Source organism: Anas acuta, chromosome 18, assembly GCF_963932015.1.
Source record: "Anas acuta chromosome 18, bAnaAcu1.1, whole genome shotgun sequence".
Taxonomy (NCBI): domain Eukaryota; kingdom Metazoa; phylum Chordata; class Aves; order Anseriformes; family Anatidae; genus Anas; species Anas acuta.
In genome coordinates, this window is record NC_088996.1 from 7,240,202 (window position 1) to 7,259,116 (window position 18,915).

The 18,915-nt window shown below is 39.6% G+C and overlaps 2 protein-coding genes across 6 annotated transcripts; both read left to right on the top strand.

Moving 5' to 3' along the window:
- Positions 1 to 1,080: 1,080 nt before the first annotated feature.
- UTP6 (UTP6 small subunit processome component) lies at positions 1,081 to 12,979 on the top strand. Its single transcript, XM_068655005.1, has 19 exons — positions 1,081 to 1,240; positions 1,318 to 1,402; positions 2,293 to 2,334; positions 2,417 to 2,509; positions 3,132 to 3,179; positions 3,960 to 4,023; positions 4,554 to 4,672; positions 5,222 to 5,299; positions 5,756 to 5,837; positions 7,064 to 7,145; positions 7,735 to 7,916; positions 8,777 to 8,856; positions 9,412 to 9,489; positions 9,674 to 9,853; positions 10,655 to 10,735; positions 11,514 to 11,623; positions 11,707 to 11,773; positions 12,063 to 12,135; positions 12,711 to 12,979. Exons 1-19 carry the CDS (start codon positions 1,149 to 1,151, stop codon positions 12,866 to 12,868), a joined length of 1,794 nt encoding a protein of 597 aa, XP_068511106.1. The 5' UTR covers positions 1,081 to 1,148; the 3' UTR covers positions 12,869 to 12,979.
- A 141-nt stretch (positions 12,980 to 13,120) lies between these two features.
- COPRS (coordinator of PRMT5 and differentiation stimulator) lies at positions 13,121 to 18,460 on the top strand. 5 transcript variants are annotated; one of them, XM_068655007.1, is made up of 5 exons: positions 13,121 to 14,302; positions 14,378 to 14,443; positions 14,820 to 14,943; positions 15,437 to 15,691; positions 17,707 to 18,460. In XM_068655007.1, the coding sequence occupies exons 3-5, from the start codon at positions 14,823 to 14,825 to the stop codon at positions 17,874 to 17,876; spliced, it is 546 nt and encodes a 181-aa protein (XP_068511108.1). In that variant the 5' UTR covers positions 13,121 to 14,302; positions 14,378 to 14,443; positions 14,820 to 14,822; the 3' UTR covers positions 17,877 to 18,460. The 5 variants fall into 5 exon arrangements, with proteins under 5 accessions (XP_068511108.1, XP_068511107.1, XP_068511109.1 ...); XM_068655006.1 differs by having other exon boundaries at positions 13,121 to 14,443; XM_068655008.1 differs by lacking the exon at positions 14,378 to 14,443.
- The last annotated feature ends 455 nt before the right edge of the window (positions 18,461 to 18,915 follow it).

Consider the following 18,915-nt stretch of genomic DNA (forward strand, 5'->3'; position numbering starts at 1 on the left):
CTGGATTTTGCAAATTGTACTGTGATTTGTAAAGGTGAATTGATAGCACAGTAATATGCAAAGCCACAGCTTGGGCTGTTCAGCATTAAGACATGGGGATCTCCAGCGCAGACAGCCTGCATCTGGAACTGCAGTTGTCACTGCGAGGTAAGCAGAGCATGAAGCAGCTGTGATTCAGAGCTGCCTTGGCCACGAGGATCTGAACTCAGCAACTTGTCAGGCTTGGTCTTATGACTGGATGCTGCCTCTGCATTTCCTGGTAGCTTTCCTGTTTGATCACTTCGTGGAAAACAGTGTCACTATTTCCTGTCAGAGTGAAAAGTTGCTAAACCTGTCCAAAAATTCTTTTTTTTTTTTTTCTCTTTTGATTTGATGCCCAGTATTAAAAACAAACTAACATGAATCCAAGTCGTAACAGGTGAAAAAAATGGCCACTGTACTTAATAGTTCTTGACGTGTTTTATGTTTTTTACATAAGTCGATTTTTCTGTACTCATTAAACTTTTTAAGCTATTCTGCTGTAATAAATCAAAAGATAACCTACACCTTTTCTTGGCTATTATATATAAAAAGTGTGGCAGAAATTCTTTTGCCCCAAGTCCACTGTCTCTTCCCCTTGTGTTCCCAAATCACAATACATTTTTTTTCAGTCAACCATCTCCTGCCTTTTTCTCCATTTAGGGAGTAATCACTGCACCAGGGCAGAACACACCTTTAAAGATGTTTTTCCATCTCTAATCTACTCAGCAGCAGAAGTGACAACTCCTGCTATGGCTGGAAGGTATTTAAAATAACTCTCATAAAGAATATTATCCACCTACATATTTTTTATTTATTTATTTTTTATTTTCCTGGGACTTCTCTCATTTAAGAAACAACTTTACTGCCACACGATTTTCTTATTGCAAATCGTCTCAGAAGGAAGGCGCCCTGCGAGAGGCCCTTTGCCCTGGGAGGCAGCAAGCCCCCTGGCTGCGGATTCTCTGCCCCTCCGCGCCCCGTCCCCGGCCTTGCCGGACCCCAGCCCCGTCCCCGGGAGCACGAGCGGGGCCGGGGCGGCCCCGGAAGGCGCGGGGCGGAGCGGGCGGAACTGGGGCCGGGCCGGGCCGGGCTCAGCGCACGCGTGGGGTTCCCGGGCTGCTGCCACCATGGCGGAGCGCATTGAGCAGCGGCTGGAGGACCGCATCCCAGAGCTAGAGCAGCTGGAGCGGGTCGGCCTCTTTACGCCCAAGGAGATCAGGTGGGGCCGCGGCCTGGCCTGAGCCGTGGGGAGCGCGGCGGCCGGGCTGCGGGGTGCTGATCGTCTCCTTCCCGCAGGGCTGTCCTCAAGAAGGCCTCGGCTCTGGAATACAAGATCCAGCGGAGAGCTCTTCGGAAGGAGGATTTTGTCAATTATATTCAGGTGGGCTCTGCTGGGTGGCACAGCGTGCTGGGTCGTGTAGATCCAGCCCTGTAAGGGGCTAGGAAGTTTTGTGGTTAATCTGCTGTTCTTTGAAGCCTCTTCTCCCTTGGCTAGCAGTGTTCAATCGTAAATGGTTTGTTAGGGCACGGAGTAATGGCTCTAAACTAAAAAGAGCAGGTTTAGATTAGATATAAGGAAGAAATTATTTATTACAAGGAAGATAAAGCACTGGAAAAGGCTGCCCAGAGAAGCTGTGGATGCTTCTGTGGATGTGGAAGTCTGCAGGGCCAGGCTGGATGGTGCTTTGTGCAGCCTGGTCTGGCAGATGGCATCACTGCCCATGGCAGGAGGTTGGAACTAGGTGGTCTTTAAGGCAGGCCCCTTCCCTCCCAAACCATTCTATGATTCTGTGATGATTCTATTGGTGCGGGCTTTTTAAAGGCATGCCTGAGAATGAAACATAGTCAGGAGTTGGCATCTGTTTGGTATGAGAGAGACTTCTTCTGTGTCATGACTCTTTTACAGAGCTGCTTGTCTCTCCAGGGATGCAGAGATCACAGTTCCCTGATGTGCTGTGCAAATTGTCTATATGTGTAAAACTACTTCTGTAGCGTCAGGAATTTGGATTGTGGATTATAATTCTAGGAATGAGTGGGTTGCCAACAGCTCAAGTCTGGAATATACATGTAATGTGTAATAAAGATGTTTAAATTTACTTTTAGACAGCCTTAGAAAAGTAGCGGTCTGACCACAAAATTGTTGCTTATGTTTTCCCGGATGCAATTTTTATTGTCTGTGTGACTAGCTATAAAGTACTTCATCTGGATTTTTTTTCTTTACTATTACATGTCTTCTAATTTGCTTTTCAATGCTTTTTCTCTCCACTCTAGTACGAAATTAACCTGCTGGAACTGATCAAGAAAAGAAGAGCAGTAAGTTTGACAGTTCTTTAGAATGCAAAATGGTATGCACCGAATTTTCTAGTGCAATAAAAACAATACTTTTTTCTTCTAGCGCATTGGATATTCATTTAAGAAGGAAGAAATTGAAAGCTCTATTGTGCATAGGGTCCACAGCCTCTTCAAACGTGCCACAGGAAAATGGAAAGTAAGTTTGTTTCTTTCATTTATGGTGGCAGGTTGAAAAACACCCTTTTGGCATGTTGTGATGTAAAAAATGAATCTAAATATCACTGCTGCCAAAAATTTTCAGTAATACAAAGGAGAGTAATAGGAAGAACTAAGCAGAGGTTTGGTCTTACAGTTAGCAGTGTCCTAGAAGTAGATCATTCACATCAAACGTTTTTTGTATATTTTGTCTTTTTCAGTCATTAGTTGTCATCTGTCTTGAGGCATATATTGCTGTGTGAGTTTTGTGTATCTGCTTGAAAGGACTAGAAATGGAATTAAAAGAACTTTAACTTGCTTTGGGCAAAGACTGTTGTGATACCTCTTAGGGTAAAACCTAAGTGATGTATTGAAGGAATTATTACAGTGAGTTCTCTATTAAGTTCAGCAAAGGGTGTATATTGAGATGGAAGGTTGGTTTTCTTCAGATGTTTTGCAGGAATTTTAAAATCCAGGAAAAAAAAGTGAATTTGGGATTCAAAATTCGTTCTCTCTGCATGCCAAATGGTTGTACCAAGTGCATATTGTTTGCTTTTCAATGTGAAAAAGTGAGTTTGTACTTACTTGTAAAGTTGATTCTCTCTCCCTTGCATTTCCACCAGGAAGATGTTCAGCTTTGGCTGTCACATGTTGCATTTTGCAAGCAGTGGGTGAGTTTTCAAAATGCTTGTCTTATTGATTCAAGATATTGGATTACTGCTCAGTCAGGCATCTGGAGCTTGTGTTACAGGATAGGGAACAATTTTTTCTGCAACATCCCGTACTACTGAAATCATTTTAATGTTATAGTTGGAGCTGCCTGGGAATTTCAGTGATCTAAATGCACATTCTGACACAGATGAATTAGTATGAAATTTGATGGTTTCTGATTGCGTTGAATCTGGAGTATCGTTGGTTTAAGAGCATCATAACCATGGTTATCCTTTCTCTGGAATGAATGAATCACCTGCCTATGAATTCTGCTTTTGTTCCAAACGTTTCTTGTAGTCAATATGCTAAGAAGTGTAATATTGGCAGTTTAATACTTTATAAACTTCTCTGTGCAAGTCTTCATGTCGTTCTAGCATTCATTTTCCTTCCTGTACTGAAAAGTTGATCTTGTTATAGTAATGCAAGTGGCCAAGGAAAAATGCAGTCTTTACCTTAGAAGTGGTCAGTGGGGCTATGGATTTGTGACTTAAGCAACACCTGTGTTAGTTGTCCAAGTCCAGAAGGTTTGAGTTAACTGTGCTAATGCTCTCTGGTAACATTTGAAAGCAGGTCAATATTACACATGTAGAAAAACTTTATACCAAAGTTAAATAGTAGAGAAGTGTCTTTTCTGGTACAATTGCATTGCAACTAGTAACGTTTCATACTAAAACTTTGGTTGGCTCAGTTTGGTACTGGAGTGGATAAAACAAAACTTTTTTTTTGTTTGTTTTTTACAGAATGCAAAACATCAGCTTAGCAAAGTGTTTTCTACCATGTTGGCCATTCATTCCAATAAACCAGGTAAATAAAGCAGTGGTGAATGCTATTCAAATGACTTTGTATAGGCTGTATAGCATTTCAGTTCAAGCTATTGGGGTAAAAGTTCCTGTTCTCTTTTCTTTGCCTTGTTGCAATGTCAGAGAAAAGGTCTCTGGTAGAGGTTGTGCTGAATAATCAAAAGGTGATGTGAAGTGGGAGCCCATGTGCTTTGAATGACAGTCCCCCAGGGAGATTGGGGTTTTGGTAGGTGTTTCAGAGGCACTTGTTGAATAGTTTTGGCTGCTTTTTAGGATTGAAGACATGACCATATATCACTGAATTTGTAGCTATGCTAGATTAAGCTTCCTGGATCTGCTTAGTTTTTAGTCTCATTTAACTTGGTTTTAATGTGAGAGATCATCAGTCCTATTCCATAGTTAAGCTCATGCATCAGGAGTAGCTACATTGAAAAAAACCAACTTGTACCTTCTGGATAATAGCTTCAAAATGGGTTCTTGTGACCGGCCACTTGCTTTGCATTAAAATGAATTCATTCATATCTTCTGTTGCAGCACTGTGGATTATGGCAGCAAAATGGGAAATGGAGACACGACTCTCGTCAGAAAGTGCGAGGCACTTGTTCCTTCGTGCTTTGCGCTTCCATCCAGAGTGTCCAAAACTTTATCAAGAGGTGAGTTCGTGATTTTCGTCTATGAGAAGTTATTTGATTAGTTGAAGCAAATCAATCCAGCAAATTTCTCATATCAGGCTGGCGAAAACTTTTTCCTCCAGTGGGGGGAATGTTGTCAAAAAGATTTAAAAATAGATGAAAAATCCTTTGTATTGGTAACATGCATCTTTTTTTTTTTTTTTTTGGTTTTGTTTCAGCAAATCTTGTACTTATGTTTGCAAATTGAGGATTTTGTATTCTCTGATTTAGATTTGGCATCCCTAGTGTTTGGTAGGGAGCATGCTTTTCTTTGAGGGCAAGTTAAGGTTTAAAGAATGACTAGAAAATTGGAATTTCTGAATGTGTGAAATGTCTGAGTATATACAGCAGATGGCTATATGCACAAATCTTTATAAAGCAAGGCTCTCAAACACGTGTGAGATATTGGCAAGACATGATTTATAGCTTCACAGAGCTTGTTTTTCTTCATGTTTGCGGACTTAATGTATTTTATGCTTTATCCACCCTGCCTCCATACCTCCCATCTTTTAACTATTCTCTTTCTTGCAGTATTTCAGAATGGAGCTGATGAACGCTGAAAAACAGAGGAAGGAAAAGAAAGAATTTGAACAAGCCAAGATGGACTTGGTGGGTCCCCTAAATTTGAGATACTGTCTGGTTACGTATCACACATTGGAAAGTGTAGTTTTATGGGGTCTATATAACAATTTGAGGACAGTTTAGGGAAAGGTTTTTTTCATGCCCTGTGCCTATGTTAAACTTTTTGAGTGTTGGTTGATGCTCAGCTCAAATACTTTATGCTTTGTTTTTAATTTATATTTGTAAAGTCTTTTGTTGTGTCACCCAGTTTGAAAGTTAGTAGTCATTTCTGGAAAGGAATATTTAAAGTGCTTTTTTTATTTTTAAAGTATATTTTTTTCTCTTATTTCATTATGGTTGGTTTGGGCAAATTATAGATTAAGATGGATTTAGGTGAAGATAAAAATTAATATATTTTTCTGATACTTTTTTCCACGTTTGCAAAAATGGTAGCTGAGGAAGGAAAAGTTGTTTTTTTCAACAATGTTATACTTGATATTGCAGGGGGAATTCAATTATTCTGAAGAGATTCTTAATGGGGAGCTGGCTCGCATAATCTACAGGGATGCTGCTCAGAAAATTAAAGGTGATTTAACGTTTCTTGTACTAAGGAAAATGTCAGTTCTCCAGTTGATAATGCAAATAGGTTTAGTTCCAGTATACACGCATACAAATTTTCAAATATAACATCTTTTTCAGGATGCCTAGATAATGCCAAACTATAAATGAACAGAAGTAATTTGTTCTGATTTCACAACCGTTCTGCGTGCTGACACCTCTTCCAGTACAACAACTTTTGGACTGAAGTGGCATAGGTTCTGGGCTTACAGTCTCAAAATTTGTTTGTCTGTTTAAAAATGTGAAGGGAAGATAGTTTAGAATTATTTAGAAAGTTTTTTGTTAGTTTGTTTTTTTGTTTTTTTACTGAACACTAGATCACAACTAACCAGTTAGCAGTAGTGACAAGGAAGAAAAAAATCAAACTAATAATAAAACAGGTTAGGTGATTTTAAATTAACTTAGTAAAATTCACCCATTTTATTAAGAAAATTGGCTGAAATAGCTGCAAAGTAGTAGCAGGTATCTTTGAGAAACCATGACAGATGAAGATGTTTTAGAAGGCAACAGACATAATATAATAATGATACTGAAAAGTAAAGGGGAAAAAGAGGATATTAGAGCAAACTAGAGAAAGAGTTGGCTTAATTTAAATTCCTGCAGAAATAGTAGAATAAATAGGCATATAAATGATTTGTAAACACCTAAAGGTAAGGCGGTTAGTAATGATTGATAGTGATTTGCTGTGAAGTCATAGGTCAAGTCATGTTACCTGGCATTCTCAGAGATAAGTTAGCAAGATACAAGGTGGATGGATGTAGTTCATTGACATACTGTGTGCCATTTTGGAGAGGCTTGTGCTGTGCGTGGAGCTGTTCTGTGTTTTCTTGGAAGAACTGAATGAAGGTGTAGAGCAGGTACTAGTAGGCAAGTGGAACCAAGCTGGAAGGATCTGTTGGCGTGTCAGAGGACAGGACTAATTTATCACCTTGGAAATCTGGAGTGTCCTGCCTCTTGTGGCATCTTTTTGTCATGGGCCAATATGAAATCATGAAGAATCCAGTCAGGCAATTAACATAGTAACATATGGCTTACCATATGGCTTGAATACTGAGACTTGCAGAAAAGAGTATCTGTCTGAAGACTTAAACGGTATCTGTGCCTTGAAAAAAGCTTACGAAGATACAAAAATACAAAGTATGTAATGGGATGTAATATTCTACTTGGTACCATTTTTCCCCTCTTGATTTATAGGTGTTGAGTTCCATCTGGCTGTGCTTTCTATTGCAAAGCTCTTTGATTTTACCCAAGATTTGCAAAAAGAAATTCTTGAAAGGTGAGCTTTTTTTTTTTTTTAACATGCACGCTCTTATTACTTCACTAATTAACAGTGAGCTTAGAGGTTAATGACTAAAGGCTGTTCCTCTAGGAAAATAAAAATCTAAGGCGTTAAGGTGTATTTGAAATACTTCAAGAAAAGCAAAGTGTCTGAGGCATGCATACTCTTTACAAAAAAATGCTTGTATCTGACTTCAGGATAGGATTTGAAAACCTGCTAAGAAAAATGCAGATGAAATACAGTTGTCACTGAATTATTCAAACAGTTGTTTCCCTAACTTAAGTGTAGGAACCATGGAATTTCTGGTTTACTTCGTGGTTCTGTATGTTTGGCTTCCCCAGTTGTTCTTTTCTTAAAAGAAAGGTGTCTCTGGAAATGCCAGTCTAGTTCATGCTATTATTGGAGAATATATATATTAAAATAAACAAACTAATATTTTTCTTGTTGAAAGGTAAATTTTTTTCTAACATTTGACTGTTTAGAAATTGAGTGCATTTCTATACGTGATACCAACACAACAACCCTTTTAAACGTACTTGTACAAGAACGTTGGTTGTACAGGGGTGTTACAGACATGGCTTGTTAGTTTGCAGACTGAATATGCCGATGATCCTCTTACGTGGGACTATATGGCCCGTCGAGAGCTAGGTCTGGGGTCCCTGAAGTCCACAGAACCCACTACAAAACAGATGAAAGTATCCGAAATGACCCAGAGGGAGGAACGGTGCTGTGCAGTCTTTGAAGAGGCTGTGACAGCTGTCCCCACAGGTGAAATATTCTGCCTTCATGTTAACGTCTGTTTTTCCTGGTATTTTAGCATACTGTATACTGTGAAAGCTTTGAAGGAGTTGTTGGCAGGCTCTACCATACCTTGGAGGATGCAGGCAGCTTTTAGATGCAGTTCAAGATCCATTTTTATGTGTTATTCAGGTTATTTTCAAATGCATCTATGGTCTTGAAAGAATTGCTTAACAAAGTGGTTTTTGTTGCTTACTTGTAACATTAATGTGACTTAATTGATGAGGAGAATAGAAACTCACATCTAGACAGATGAACAGAGGTTTGGGAATGGTAAATAAAGTTTCCTGAATAAAGGAAACCTGTAGATAAAATGAAGTTTGTTGTTGGTTAGCTGTGAGTAAGCAATGCTTTTGAGTTGCCAGTGGAAAGGATATCCAACTTCATCATCTGTCATTGTCCTTATTCTCAAAAAAGTCTAGCAGGATACTGGCATGGAGTAGACTCAAACTTGCTGCTAATTTAGCCTTTGGGGTCAGACAGACAAAGGATTTTCTCAACTGCCTGAGAGTGTTGTCACTCCTGCAGGCCCATTGAAAACTACAAGCAAAGGGTGCACTGAACATTAATTGGGACAGCATTTGTGGAAGCCTCAGCTGAGCTAAGAGCTTGATGATGTTTAGAAAGAATTAGTGACTGCAGCTTATACTGGGAAGTCATTTTGAAACTTAATGTTTTAAATGCAGGGCTTCTTGTACAGTGTAATATTAAAACAAAAATGGCATTAGCATTTAGTGCTTGGATTCTCTCTATTCTTTACCTTAAAGACAAATATTTGTGTTTACTGTTGTGATTCAATGAAGCGTGATACTATGCCTTTCATTCTACAGAGGACATGTGGAAATGCTACATCACTTTTTGCTTAGAGAGATGTAACAGGAAAACCAACAGTGAAGAATTAAAGCAAAAGGTAAAAAGGTCATTAGGAAATCATAGTAACAAAACAAGACTATTTTTACTGACCTATGTAATCTTTCAGACAATGAGTAAGTGTATTTGATTTTTTTTTATCAGAAATAGAGACAAGTGGCTGTCATTAAAAATAACTTAGTCTCCATCTGACGGAGTCAATTTTACTGTTGGGCTTACATGTGGCCTGCCTGAACATGAATTCATGAGGCATAAACCAGGCTTGTCAGTAAAGTACTGCAAGCTCCTTGGATGGAAGTTGCTAAGAGTGCAAATCATCCTTTTGTAATCATCCTTTGTGGTTCAGTTCCCTTTTAATACAGTAAAAGAACATTGCTTCATTATTCTTTTGCTCCTTAAAGAGGAGGTATAATTCAAATGCTTAAATTCCACCTCTATCTTGTAATGTATGTGGGCACATAAAGCATTAGACTTACAACTTTTATTGAATTTCAGTGATGTTTTGATACACAAATCCACTGGGCTTCTGGTAATGCTGGGATCTTGTATATGAAGGAATAATGCTTATTTTCTTTACTTTTTGTTCTCTGTCTAGAGACTGGAGAGGACACTAAGTGTGTTCAGCAAAGCGCATGAGTCCAGTTTGCTGCCAGAATCTCTCTATAAGCAGTGGGTAAGAGTTAATACAGAAGAATAGACTGGGACACTGTCCTGCATTGATGCATGCCTAAAACTGCCACTTTGCTTAGGTAGTAAAGTGGGCAATATTGTGTGCAAGGTCTTGCTTTTAACAAAATACTACTAATCTCGTGTGATTAGCTACATCTGCTATTTATTTATTTTTTAATTTTTTTTAGCTTCAACTATTACTGGAGTCCAACCTTTCTGAGAAGGCTACAGAGGTGGCAGAAGCTGCAACTAAGCGTTTCAGCCTGTCAGCGGAAATGTGGCAGATGAGGCTGCAGGTGTTGATCCAACTGAAGAATGACAATGTGACCCAGTGTTTTGAAGAAGCCTTTAAGCACTTGAAATCTAAGGTCTGTGCTGCTTTTATGGACTTGCATGCATTAAGTCTTGAGCAGGAAACCTCTAACACTTGAAACATTTTTTTCCTTCACAAGGCATACACAACCCCTAACAGCTTTTAAAGTCAAAAATAAGAGCTTAACATTTCACATGCACATTGCATTCGGGAGCATCAAGAAATTGCAGGTTAACTTCAAATTCAAAGTTGTACAGTTTGAATGCTCACAGGTGATATTTTGCGTGCTTTTTTTTTTTTTTTTTGCATGCTGGTATTTGTGTCTTGAAAAGTGTTTCCTTTCATCACTGTCCTGATGCATGGTTTGTTTGGAGGTGACAAGCCTTAAATTAGCTACCTGCTTATTTGCTGTTACATTTCAAACTATGGCCATGTGGAAAGATGAGAGGAAGCAAGCAGGTGATATGTTCCTTTTCTTTCCTATTTTCAGAAGTTACCTTTGTACTCCGGTGCTTTGTGATACATAAGAATTCATCTCCCATCCCCAGCAACCTGTCTAGCAGCTGTCCATCTAAGCAGTATTTGTCCTGTAAGTTAGGGAGGAAACAAGAAGTGATTTCAGTGCGCAGTTCAAAGTTGTCTTTCTAAAAGCTGTATCTAAAGGACAGTTTGCAGAATCACAAAATTGTAGGGTGTGGACAGATTGTCACATCCAACCCTCTTGCCAAAGCAGGTTCCCTAGAAAGTTTTTACAGCAGTTGTGATGTAAAACCTGGTAGATGTGTTGCTATCTGTTTCTGTAAATCAATCTGAGTTACTGTATTCTAATCAATTGATTTCTCTGCTTACCTTGTAGGGCACTTTGCCATTATGGACCCTCTGGGTGGAATGGAGTGAAGGCACAAATAGCAAGCAAGACACAGAAGCTCTCTACCAGGTACTAAGCTAATAGAAATCTTCTTTTTATGACCATATGTAAGTAAACAGGAACTGTGTGTGGATGGAGCATTTAACAAGTGCCTTATACTGAGTTCCTTTGTGGATTTGTTGATATCAAAACATTTCAAGTAAAACTGTTACCAAGAGTCAGCTGAATGTGAGCTCATAAGCACATATGTCATCCCCATGCTTCAAAGACATCTAGATGTTTGTAAGCACAACTATTGATAGGCTCTTACTTCATGATCTGGAATTTTTGCAGTATTTTCAGATGTCTGTCTGAACACAAAAAAGAGCATTTTCCGATCTGTGTGAAAATGTCAGCTTTGTTGCAGAGGACTTGAGAACAAAACAGGGATTTGAATCCCACTGTAAATTTTCTAAATCGCTGAGGGCAAAACATGTGTTATTTGCCTGGCATTTTTTTTTCTTTTCTATTTACAGCATATAACACTTATTTCCAGTGAAAGCTTAAATTCGGTTGTTTGCAGAGCATTGTAAAACCCTCTGCATGAAGGATGATAGAGGAATGCCAAATGCCAGCTGCATGGATTATGGAAAATGAAATGTACTTTAGATTACAACTAATATTCTAGTTCAAAAAATATTGGTTGTTTTACATAATACTGTTTTTCAGACATCATTCAGGGTGCCTTTGTCAGTACTTTGTTTCATGAGATCTGCAGTATGTCAGATATCTAATTAGAAAGAAGGTACTGTTCAGTTTCTTCTTCCTTGTTGCCTTTTAATTGTAGTTGGTTCTCTTTAACTTGCAGAGATCCTTGAATGCCACAGCTCCTGCTGAATCTGTGACTATGAAAGAAAAATATCTCGACTGGGCTTATAGGAATGGTGGTTATAAGAAAGTAAAAAGAGTCTTTACCAGGTAACAAAAACTTTAAATCTGATTATTCTAGGGCAAATTGTAAAAGGCATAAGGTTTAAAGTTATTTCTTTTTTTTACTTTAGCCTACATGAAAATCGTCCACTTTCACTTGACTTCTTCAGGAAGATGATTCAAATTGAAAAGGAGCAAGTAAGTTGCTGAAGATCCAACTAGCACCTTATATTTGTAAAATACACTTCCAACTTTGATATAAAATTAAGGGCTTATGAGTAGTGTTATTAGTTTGTAATCGCTTCATATTTGTCTTTCAAAGTTGATTCATAGCATATAATGCAAAACCAAATTCCATGGTAACTAATCTTTGGCAATGTGTGGGTATGTATAATTACCATGGCTCTTTTACTTTGTAAGAATCTAATCAAGCTGCAGATTCACTTCTGTACAAAATAAACGGTCTTTTAATATCTCCCTTTGTTAGGAATCCTGCAAAATGCTTCATCTGAGAGAATACTACGAACGTGCCTTGAGAGAGTTTGGTTCAACGGAGTCTGGTAAGGGATTTTTGTCTTTTCAGTTCAGTGCTGCCTCCTTTATTTCTGTCAGTTTGAACAAAAATAGTTGTTTGTTCTGTCCTTGTGATTACTGTCATGCAGAGTGGAGCTTAATTCTTCTGTTCCCTTAAGTGTGTGACACTGCAGTGACATTACACTTGCAGTCCGGGGCCTTTGTTCATGGTAGTCTAGCTTCAGCGGAATTACTAGCAAATAATAGTTTTGAACATTGGCTTGGAATAAGAGATGCACATCACCTTTAATTTACATTTGTGAAAAGTATGGAGCTGTGTTTTTATAATCAGGATTTTTGCAGTATGCCTTTTTAAGAAGTTAAATAGGTCTATTTCCCTGATGCTATAGGAAGCTGCTGCTAAAGGGTTTTATTTCTGTTCCACCTGGGAGCAGAACCCAGACTTTTGGACTGCAAGGGACTGAGGGGAAGAGGTTTGACAAACCTCGTTGCATTAAGATCAAGAACACTTATAAAAAGAGCATTTCTTGGTTAGGTTTAGTATGTTTGTTAAATAATATCAAATCAAAATCTAACCAGAACTTTTTTTTTTCGTTTTAAGATCTCTGGCTGGATTATATCAAAGAGGAACTAAGCCATCCTCAAGGCAAACCAGAAAACTGTGGGAGTATTCACTGGCGAGCTGTGAAGATGTTGCAGGGAGATCAGGTGGAAGACTTCATTTCCAAATATACTTTATTGCAAACTGGACATTTATGAAAAACTAAAAATAGTTACAATGTGACATTGTGGATTCTTTTTAAACTTTTATACAAAGGTAAATATGTTTCTGGATCATATTAAAGTGTACTTTTTTTTTTTTTACTTGCATATGTGAAAAAAATCGTCTGCCCCATTGCAACAGTTATTAGCCTTTCATCTCAGTGACAGGTTCAAGTGCACATTTGGAGAAGGCAGAGGAGCCTGTAAGCACGTTCTTTGAGAATTCTAAGAGATTTCTTTCTGCCCAGTTACTGAGATGGAATAATCTTAGTACATCAGCTTTTACACTCTGGAAAGCTAATATTACAACACATAAATGCCAAAAAAAACCCACACCACCATGAAAAAAAACACCTTACATCTGTGAGACGTATCAAAGTTGGACTGTATCAAAAATGGAACACTGGAGAATCAATCTGTAAAATGATGGTATTTATTTATTGTTTCTTAACCTTGAAGTCATCTGTAAACTTCTTTTCAAACACCAAACAACTTCTGTCAACACCTTGAATTAGTGTTTGCATCCTACATTGTAATTCTGAGAGTGACTATGAAATGTGGAGGTGAGCTGAGAATCTGCCAAAAATATTCCTGATGTGACAAGTTCTGATCTACACTTCAACCTTCTGTCCTCAAACCCTGAAAAACTGGCTAACAGTTTTTGAGACACTGCTGTCCGTGGCTGTTTGCAGAACTACGTTTTCTGGTATCACACTTGTTAAATCAACATAAATGCTATTACTGGGCCATTAGCTCATCCTGTAGAGGAGTTCTAGGGAAAGTAAAGGAATGTGCAGCAATAGTTCCTTTTCTAGTCACAGAGAAAGAAGTTTTGTGTCATGTACTCAAAAAACTACGGCCAGCACTGGTCTCTGTGTGTAAAGGAGGCGTATAACGCTGTGAGGCAGGTGGGCGCTCAGCGCTGACGAGGGAGAAGAAGCCGCGGCCATGCCCTGCCGCTCGCTGGTGCTCTTGGCTGTCCCGGCGCCGCCTCACCGCCAGATTTCTTTCCCTCTCCCCTTCCCGTGGCAGCCGCCGGTTCGAGCAGCGGGGCCCGAGGCACGGTTGAAGCCCGACCGCCCCTCGCGGGGCACCGCGCACCCCACGGCGCGCTGAGGGGACGGGCAGGGCAGGAAGGCGCTGGGGCGGCGCCGCCGTCTCCTCAGGGCTGCGGCTGCGCGTCCGGCCGCCGCCTCAGCGGCTGTGGGGGGGGCTCCGGTGGGGCGGGCGGGCCGGTACGCTTCTCCCGGCCGGGGAGGGGAAGCAAAGGGGGCCCCTGCTGTGGTGTTGCCCAAGGACTCGGTGCTCTGCCCGCCTCGGCCCCTCTCAGGCCGCTCCTGGCAGCCGGCGAGGCCCCGGGTGTGTGTGGGCAACTGGGAGCCCTGCACCACGGCACCGTGTGAGGGCTGCTCGCCGAGGAGTTTGTCTCTTGTAATGCCCTTGGTGGGGGTCACTCACCTTGCTTTCCTCGTCGGGGGCCCTCAAATCACATCCTCCATCTTTCAGGAGTTCCTCAGGGCTGCTGGAAGGGCTGGTCCTCGGCTGTGCCCTCAGCACGGCGGCCCCCACAAGGTGGTTGGACTATAGTTGGTGGTCTTTGTGCCTATACTTTTGTCTGTCTTCTTTGCGTTGTTAGCAGCTTTTGCTATCTGCTGCTGTTCCCCAACTGCTATGTTTTGGGTCAGTTTTGTGCCCTCTTCCCCAAATTCAGAGTGGTAGCACAATTACTGCTGTGACTGAGGAGGCTAGCTGGTCTGTGGTGGCTACTGCTACCCTTGGCAGATCTGCTTTCTGAAATCAAAGCCTGTCTGGTTTAAAACCTGATTCATCAAGGGAACAAACAGGTCGTGCCCATGGGCTCCACAGCACTCAAATACAGTAGCGGTTGCGTGAGCCTCACTGGAGGAATCAATGAGAGGCAACCAAATTATTTAAAACTATTTTGTAGGTGATGGCTGCCTCCCTTGAGCGCACAACCTTTGAGGAGGAGCAACTTCCTGATGAGAGGGAAGCTAAGAACTGGAAGCCCAGAAAAGTTAATCCTATAATACTAGGGCAAACCAAAGCAGATGGTAAGTAATGGAACTCTGCTTGAGGAAATATACTTAAAACCTTTTTGTGATACATAGGAAATGCCTGTTGAATTACTTTGCTAAACTATTTTCATGTAGATATTTGTGCATTCCTATGAATGAGAGTGTTTAATTAATAGTACAAAAAAATATTTTTTGTAAGCCAAAGCGATAGCATTTCAACATAATTTTAAAAATTAATAGATATGAATGTAGTGAAGAAGGTCTGCTGGCTCCTCTGCCATGGTTTAAAGAATAATGTTTCAACAAGAGTTTATGGAAAATCTGTACTTCAGCTAGTGTTGTGATGTGTGCCTGTTTCTGACATTCCCAATCATCTGAAACCTAAAGAACCGCTTGAAATAGCATCTGTTATAGTTACACCATTAGTTAAAAAGCACATTCACATACCTGGCCAAATGATTCCATCTTAAGCATTTAATTGTTCCCATTTAATTCCTAAATATCTCTGTTGGCTTTCTTTTGTTTTTAGAATGTTTGCGGAAGAACATTCCACGTGTTCTTGACAGTGACTCTGAAGAAAGTGAATTCTCTGATACCTCTTCGTATGAAGATGATGTTGGTCGATCTCCTGCTGGCTATCATGTACTGCCTGACCTAGAAGACCTAAATTGTGAAATCTCGAATATGCTTGAGAATGTTACTTCTCCTGAGCAGCAAAGTGCTTCAGTGTATGAGGTAGAGGACTGGGATAAAGAATTGGAGGAGTCTGAAAGTAATCCTTATGGTGAGTACAAATTTACTTGTGCTTCATTTGAGTATGTGGAGGTAGGTGCTGTGTAGGAAAATGTATTAAAACAACTCCATAAATAACTCCATGTTCTTTTTTCTTTTTTTTTGAATCATTTTATGTTTACATTTACCTCATGGATTTGTAATGTATAATTTTGTTGCCAAATATAGGAGTTATAGGCAATGTTGTCAAGTTCACATGTAAATCTTGCTTGAGCAATTGAATTCTTAAGGAGTGAAATGGTAAGAATTGTGTATGGGTATCAAGTTTCTCTGGAGAAGTTAGCCCTCTATTATAATGCATCTTTGTTACTCTGAATCAGAAGAGTTCAGGAGCTCTCCTTCCCTCCAAGCATCCAGCTATAATGTCCATCAAGAGTGTGGGGCTTTTTGGGTGTGGAGCGGTGCGGGCTGTTCTGAATATGGTTTGCTGTTGCTTTTGCTGTAGGTGTTTTCTGTGTCGTGTGTTTTTTTTTTTTTTTGTTTGCTTCTTTGGCTTTTTTTTTTTTTTTATTATATATTTTTATTTTACTTTGAAGCTTGATTCTCTGAAGTCTTTGTGCATGTAATTGACAACGTTCCTATCGATCCCACAGACAAAGGTGCAACGGATAGAAGCACTTTCATCCACATCTTTAAAGTCGTATTAATCCTGTGGTTTGTAATCTGTTTTACAGTGACTCATGTGTTGAACTGAGACATTCAGGCCAGGCAGTATGTTGGGATAAAACAACTGGATGATGTTTAGCCAACAGTGAGCGATAACCTGCTGTGACTTTGTGGACATAGAAAAGAACCATTTCCATTTTCTTCTCATTAATGTGAATGAATTTATTGGAATTAAATACACACAATTCATTCTTTACATAGGAAATGCCAATTCTCTGTTTATTTTAATTCCATAAATGGCTGTTGTATTCCAGTTCCATAGGTTAATAACAGAATGAACTGGGAAAGTTTTTGCAGCCTTCTATAAAATCATTCTGATTTTAAAGTGGGAATATAGCAGGAGCTTTTCCTATTGGGTAACCTGAGAAAAAGACTGATTCTTTTATGGGTGCTAATTCCTTTTTGTATGTTTCCCTCTTTCATTCTGGGCTGTCCTTTAAATCTCATCTGTTCAAATTTATGGAATGTTTTGATTTTTTTGTTATGTATTTTTTTATTGTAGCTGTCACAAGTTCTCATCTTTTCCTGTATTCAGTTAAGCCATCTTGACCTGTAGCTTATACTCTTCAAATGCTCACAAATTTAGTTGAAAGAAGCTGCGATTATGGGACTTGAGTGCTTGCAACACTGAATACAAGTGCCTGAGTTGTTGACTACTACAAATCAAAAACATGCTTGGTTAATCGTTTTATGGCATTTTACCTTCATTGAATGCAAGTGTTTTTAAAGTTTTTCCTGCAGCACTACTGGAAAACTAGCCAGTAGCATGTACTGGCCTTTCAGCGTCTGCTCTCTGTAAATCTTTTGCTTGTGTAAAAGGACTTTGCTCTATTTTTGTGCTAGGTTGGTTAAATAAACAGTTTATTAGGCTTAATTCTAGGCTAGTGAAAATACTGTTCAGAGGTAGCTTTTATAGAACCCTGCCCTTCTGTTTCTGTCCAGTGACCCAGTCTTAAATGGGCTTGGAGGTATCCTAATTTGGGATGTGGTTGTGGAGAAAGAGGGAGAAATAAGGGAAATGGCTTCATGAACCTTTTGTGCCTGGAGAGAAGAGAACTGCATGCATTTTAAGAGCTAGTGTTAGATGTTCTGAATTCAGGTATATCATTGAGCTTTTCAGAAAACTATTTTGTCTTTGTGGCAGGAACCTTCATTAAAATGAAGATGTTGTCAAATTCAGCTTTCTGTTTGCTTTGTTTTTAGGTCTAATTCATGAATGCTGGCAGATCAGACTGAAATTCTTGACTGGAAAATGCTGTAGAAGTGCAAAATAATCTGCTACATTATACCACTAGTTTTCTAAATACCTTTCATGGTTTACGTCTTTTCTTTCATCTTTAGATGCTGGTGATCTCTACTGCGGAAGCTTTCAGGAAAATAATCCTTTGGTCTCATACTCCTTGCAAGAGGAATCATTGTACAACCCATGTTGTCACCATGCGGCTAGTCTTGCTTTTACACTGCCAGTTAGAGTGACTGAGATTGGCCAGTTTGATGATGCTGATGAATGAGATCAGAACTAAGTACGGCTTCTGAGTTGGATTGTGTTCTTCGCCAAGTTGTGTCAAGCCATTTGGCTTGCTTGCAGAGTTCTGCTTAAGGCCCGAAACGTCATGCCATCTCCGAAGTTTATCTTAGACTGTTTCTGAGGTGTTTATTAAGCGACTACACCTGACCCCTGGGGACCCAGAGTGCAGGTGCTAGCTGCACGCAGTCAATGTGTTTCTGGACTACTTTCAGTTTGTATTATATAGATCTAGGTTGTTGCTAATTAATTGTTTGGGAGGAAGTATTTAATTTCTAAACTTCAGCTTGGTTGCCAAGCTTTGCCAGCTTTGATGTGCTGATACTTGTGTGTCTGGCCATGTAACTTGTACTTTTCTTTCCTTTCCTTTCCGTTTGATGTTATCAAATTGGTTCAGATAGTTCTGAAAACTCTTCCTCCTACCGACTTCTGTGTTGTAGTTTGTTAGTCCATGTCTAATATTCATGTTTGACAAAATCAAATGTGGCAAATACAAAATGAGTTGTATTTTTTTTTAAATGTACTTCAGTATGAAGATATTTGAAAAATGTATGTCACATTTATAACACGCATGTGGATGTATAGTTGGTATTTCTTTATCCAATAGGAATGCTGGGTGTTTGACCCTCTCCCAGCAGAGGTTTTTCCACATCAGACCTTCTTGCATACAGGCATATTATCTTCCAGTCCCACAGCTGTCTTTATAACATCCTCACGTTACGTCAGATGTGTAATGACAAAGAAAACATCTATGGTTATGTAATCTTGGTGTGTCCTGCACACAGCAGTGAGGTAAAGTTCATGATAGATGTGGATATTTTTGCTGTTACTTGTGTTTTGACAAATGAGGAAATGGGAACACAAAGTAACTCCACAATGTCTCTAAGAGAATAGCTGGAATGAGAACCGTATCCTCCTTGCCTTTGCTTTGGAATTAAAAGAAATGATCTCAAATGAAATACATAAGTGGATTTGATGGCTGATGACTTAAGAAACAATGATCTTCTAATATTCATGTTTCATTC

Coding starts and splice junctions, on each gene's coding strand:
- UTP6 (XM_068655005.1), top strand. CDS start 1,149: ATGGCGGAGCGCATTGAGCAGCGGCTGGAGGACCGCATCCCAGAGCTA. Junction 1,403..2,292: donor ATTTTGTCAATTATATTCAG/GTGGGCTCTGCT, acceptor TCTCCACTCTAG/TACGAAATTAACCTGCTGGA. Junction 3,180..3,959: donor TTGCATTTTGCAAGCAGTGG/GTGAGTTTTCAA, acceptor TGTTTTTTACAG/AATGCAAAACATCAGCTTAG.
- COPRS (XM_068655006.1), top strand. CDS start 14,306: ATGCCCTTGGTGGGGGTCACTCACCTTGCTTTCCTCGTCGGGGGCCCT. Junction 14,444..14,819: donor AGCACGGCGGCCCCCACAAG/GTGGTTGGACTA, acceptor ACTATTTTGTAG/GTGATGGCTGCCTCCCTTGA. Junction 15,692..17,706: donor GTCTGAAAGTAATCCTTATG/GTGAGTACAAAT, acceptor TTTCATCTTTAG/ATGCTGGTGATCTCTACTGC.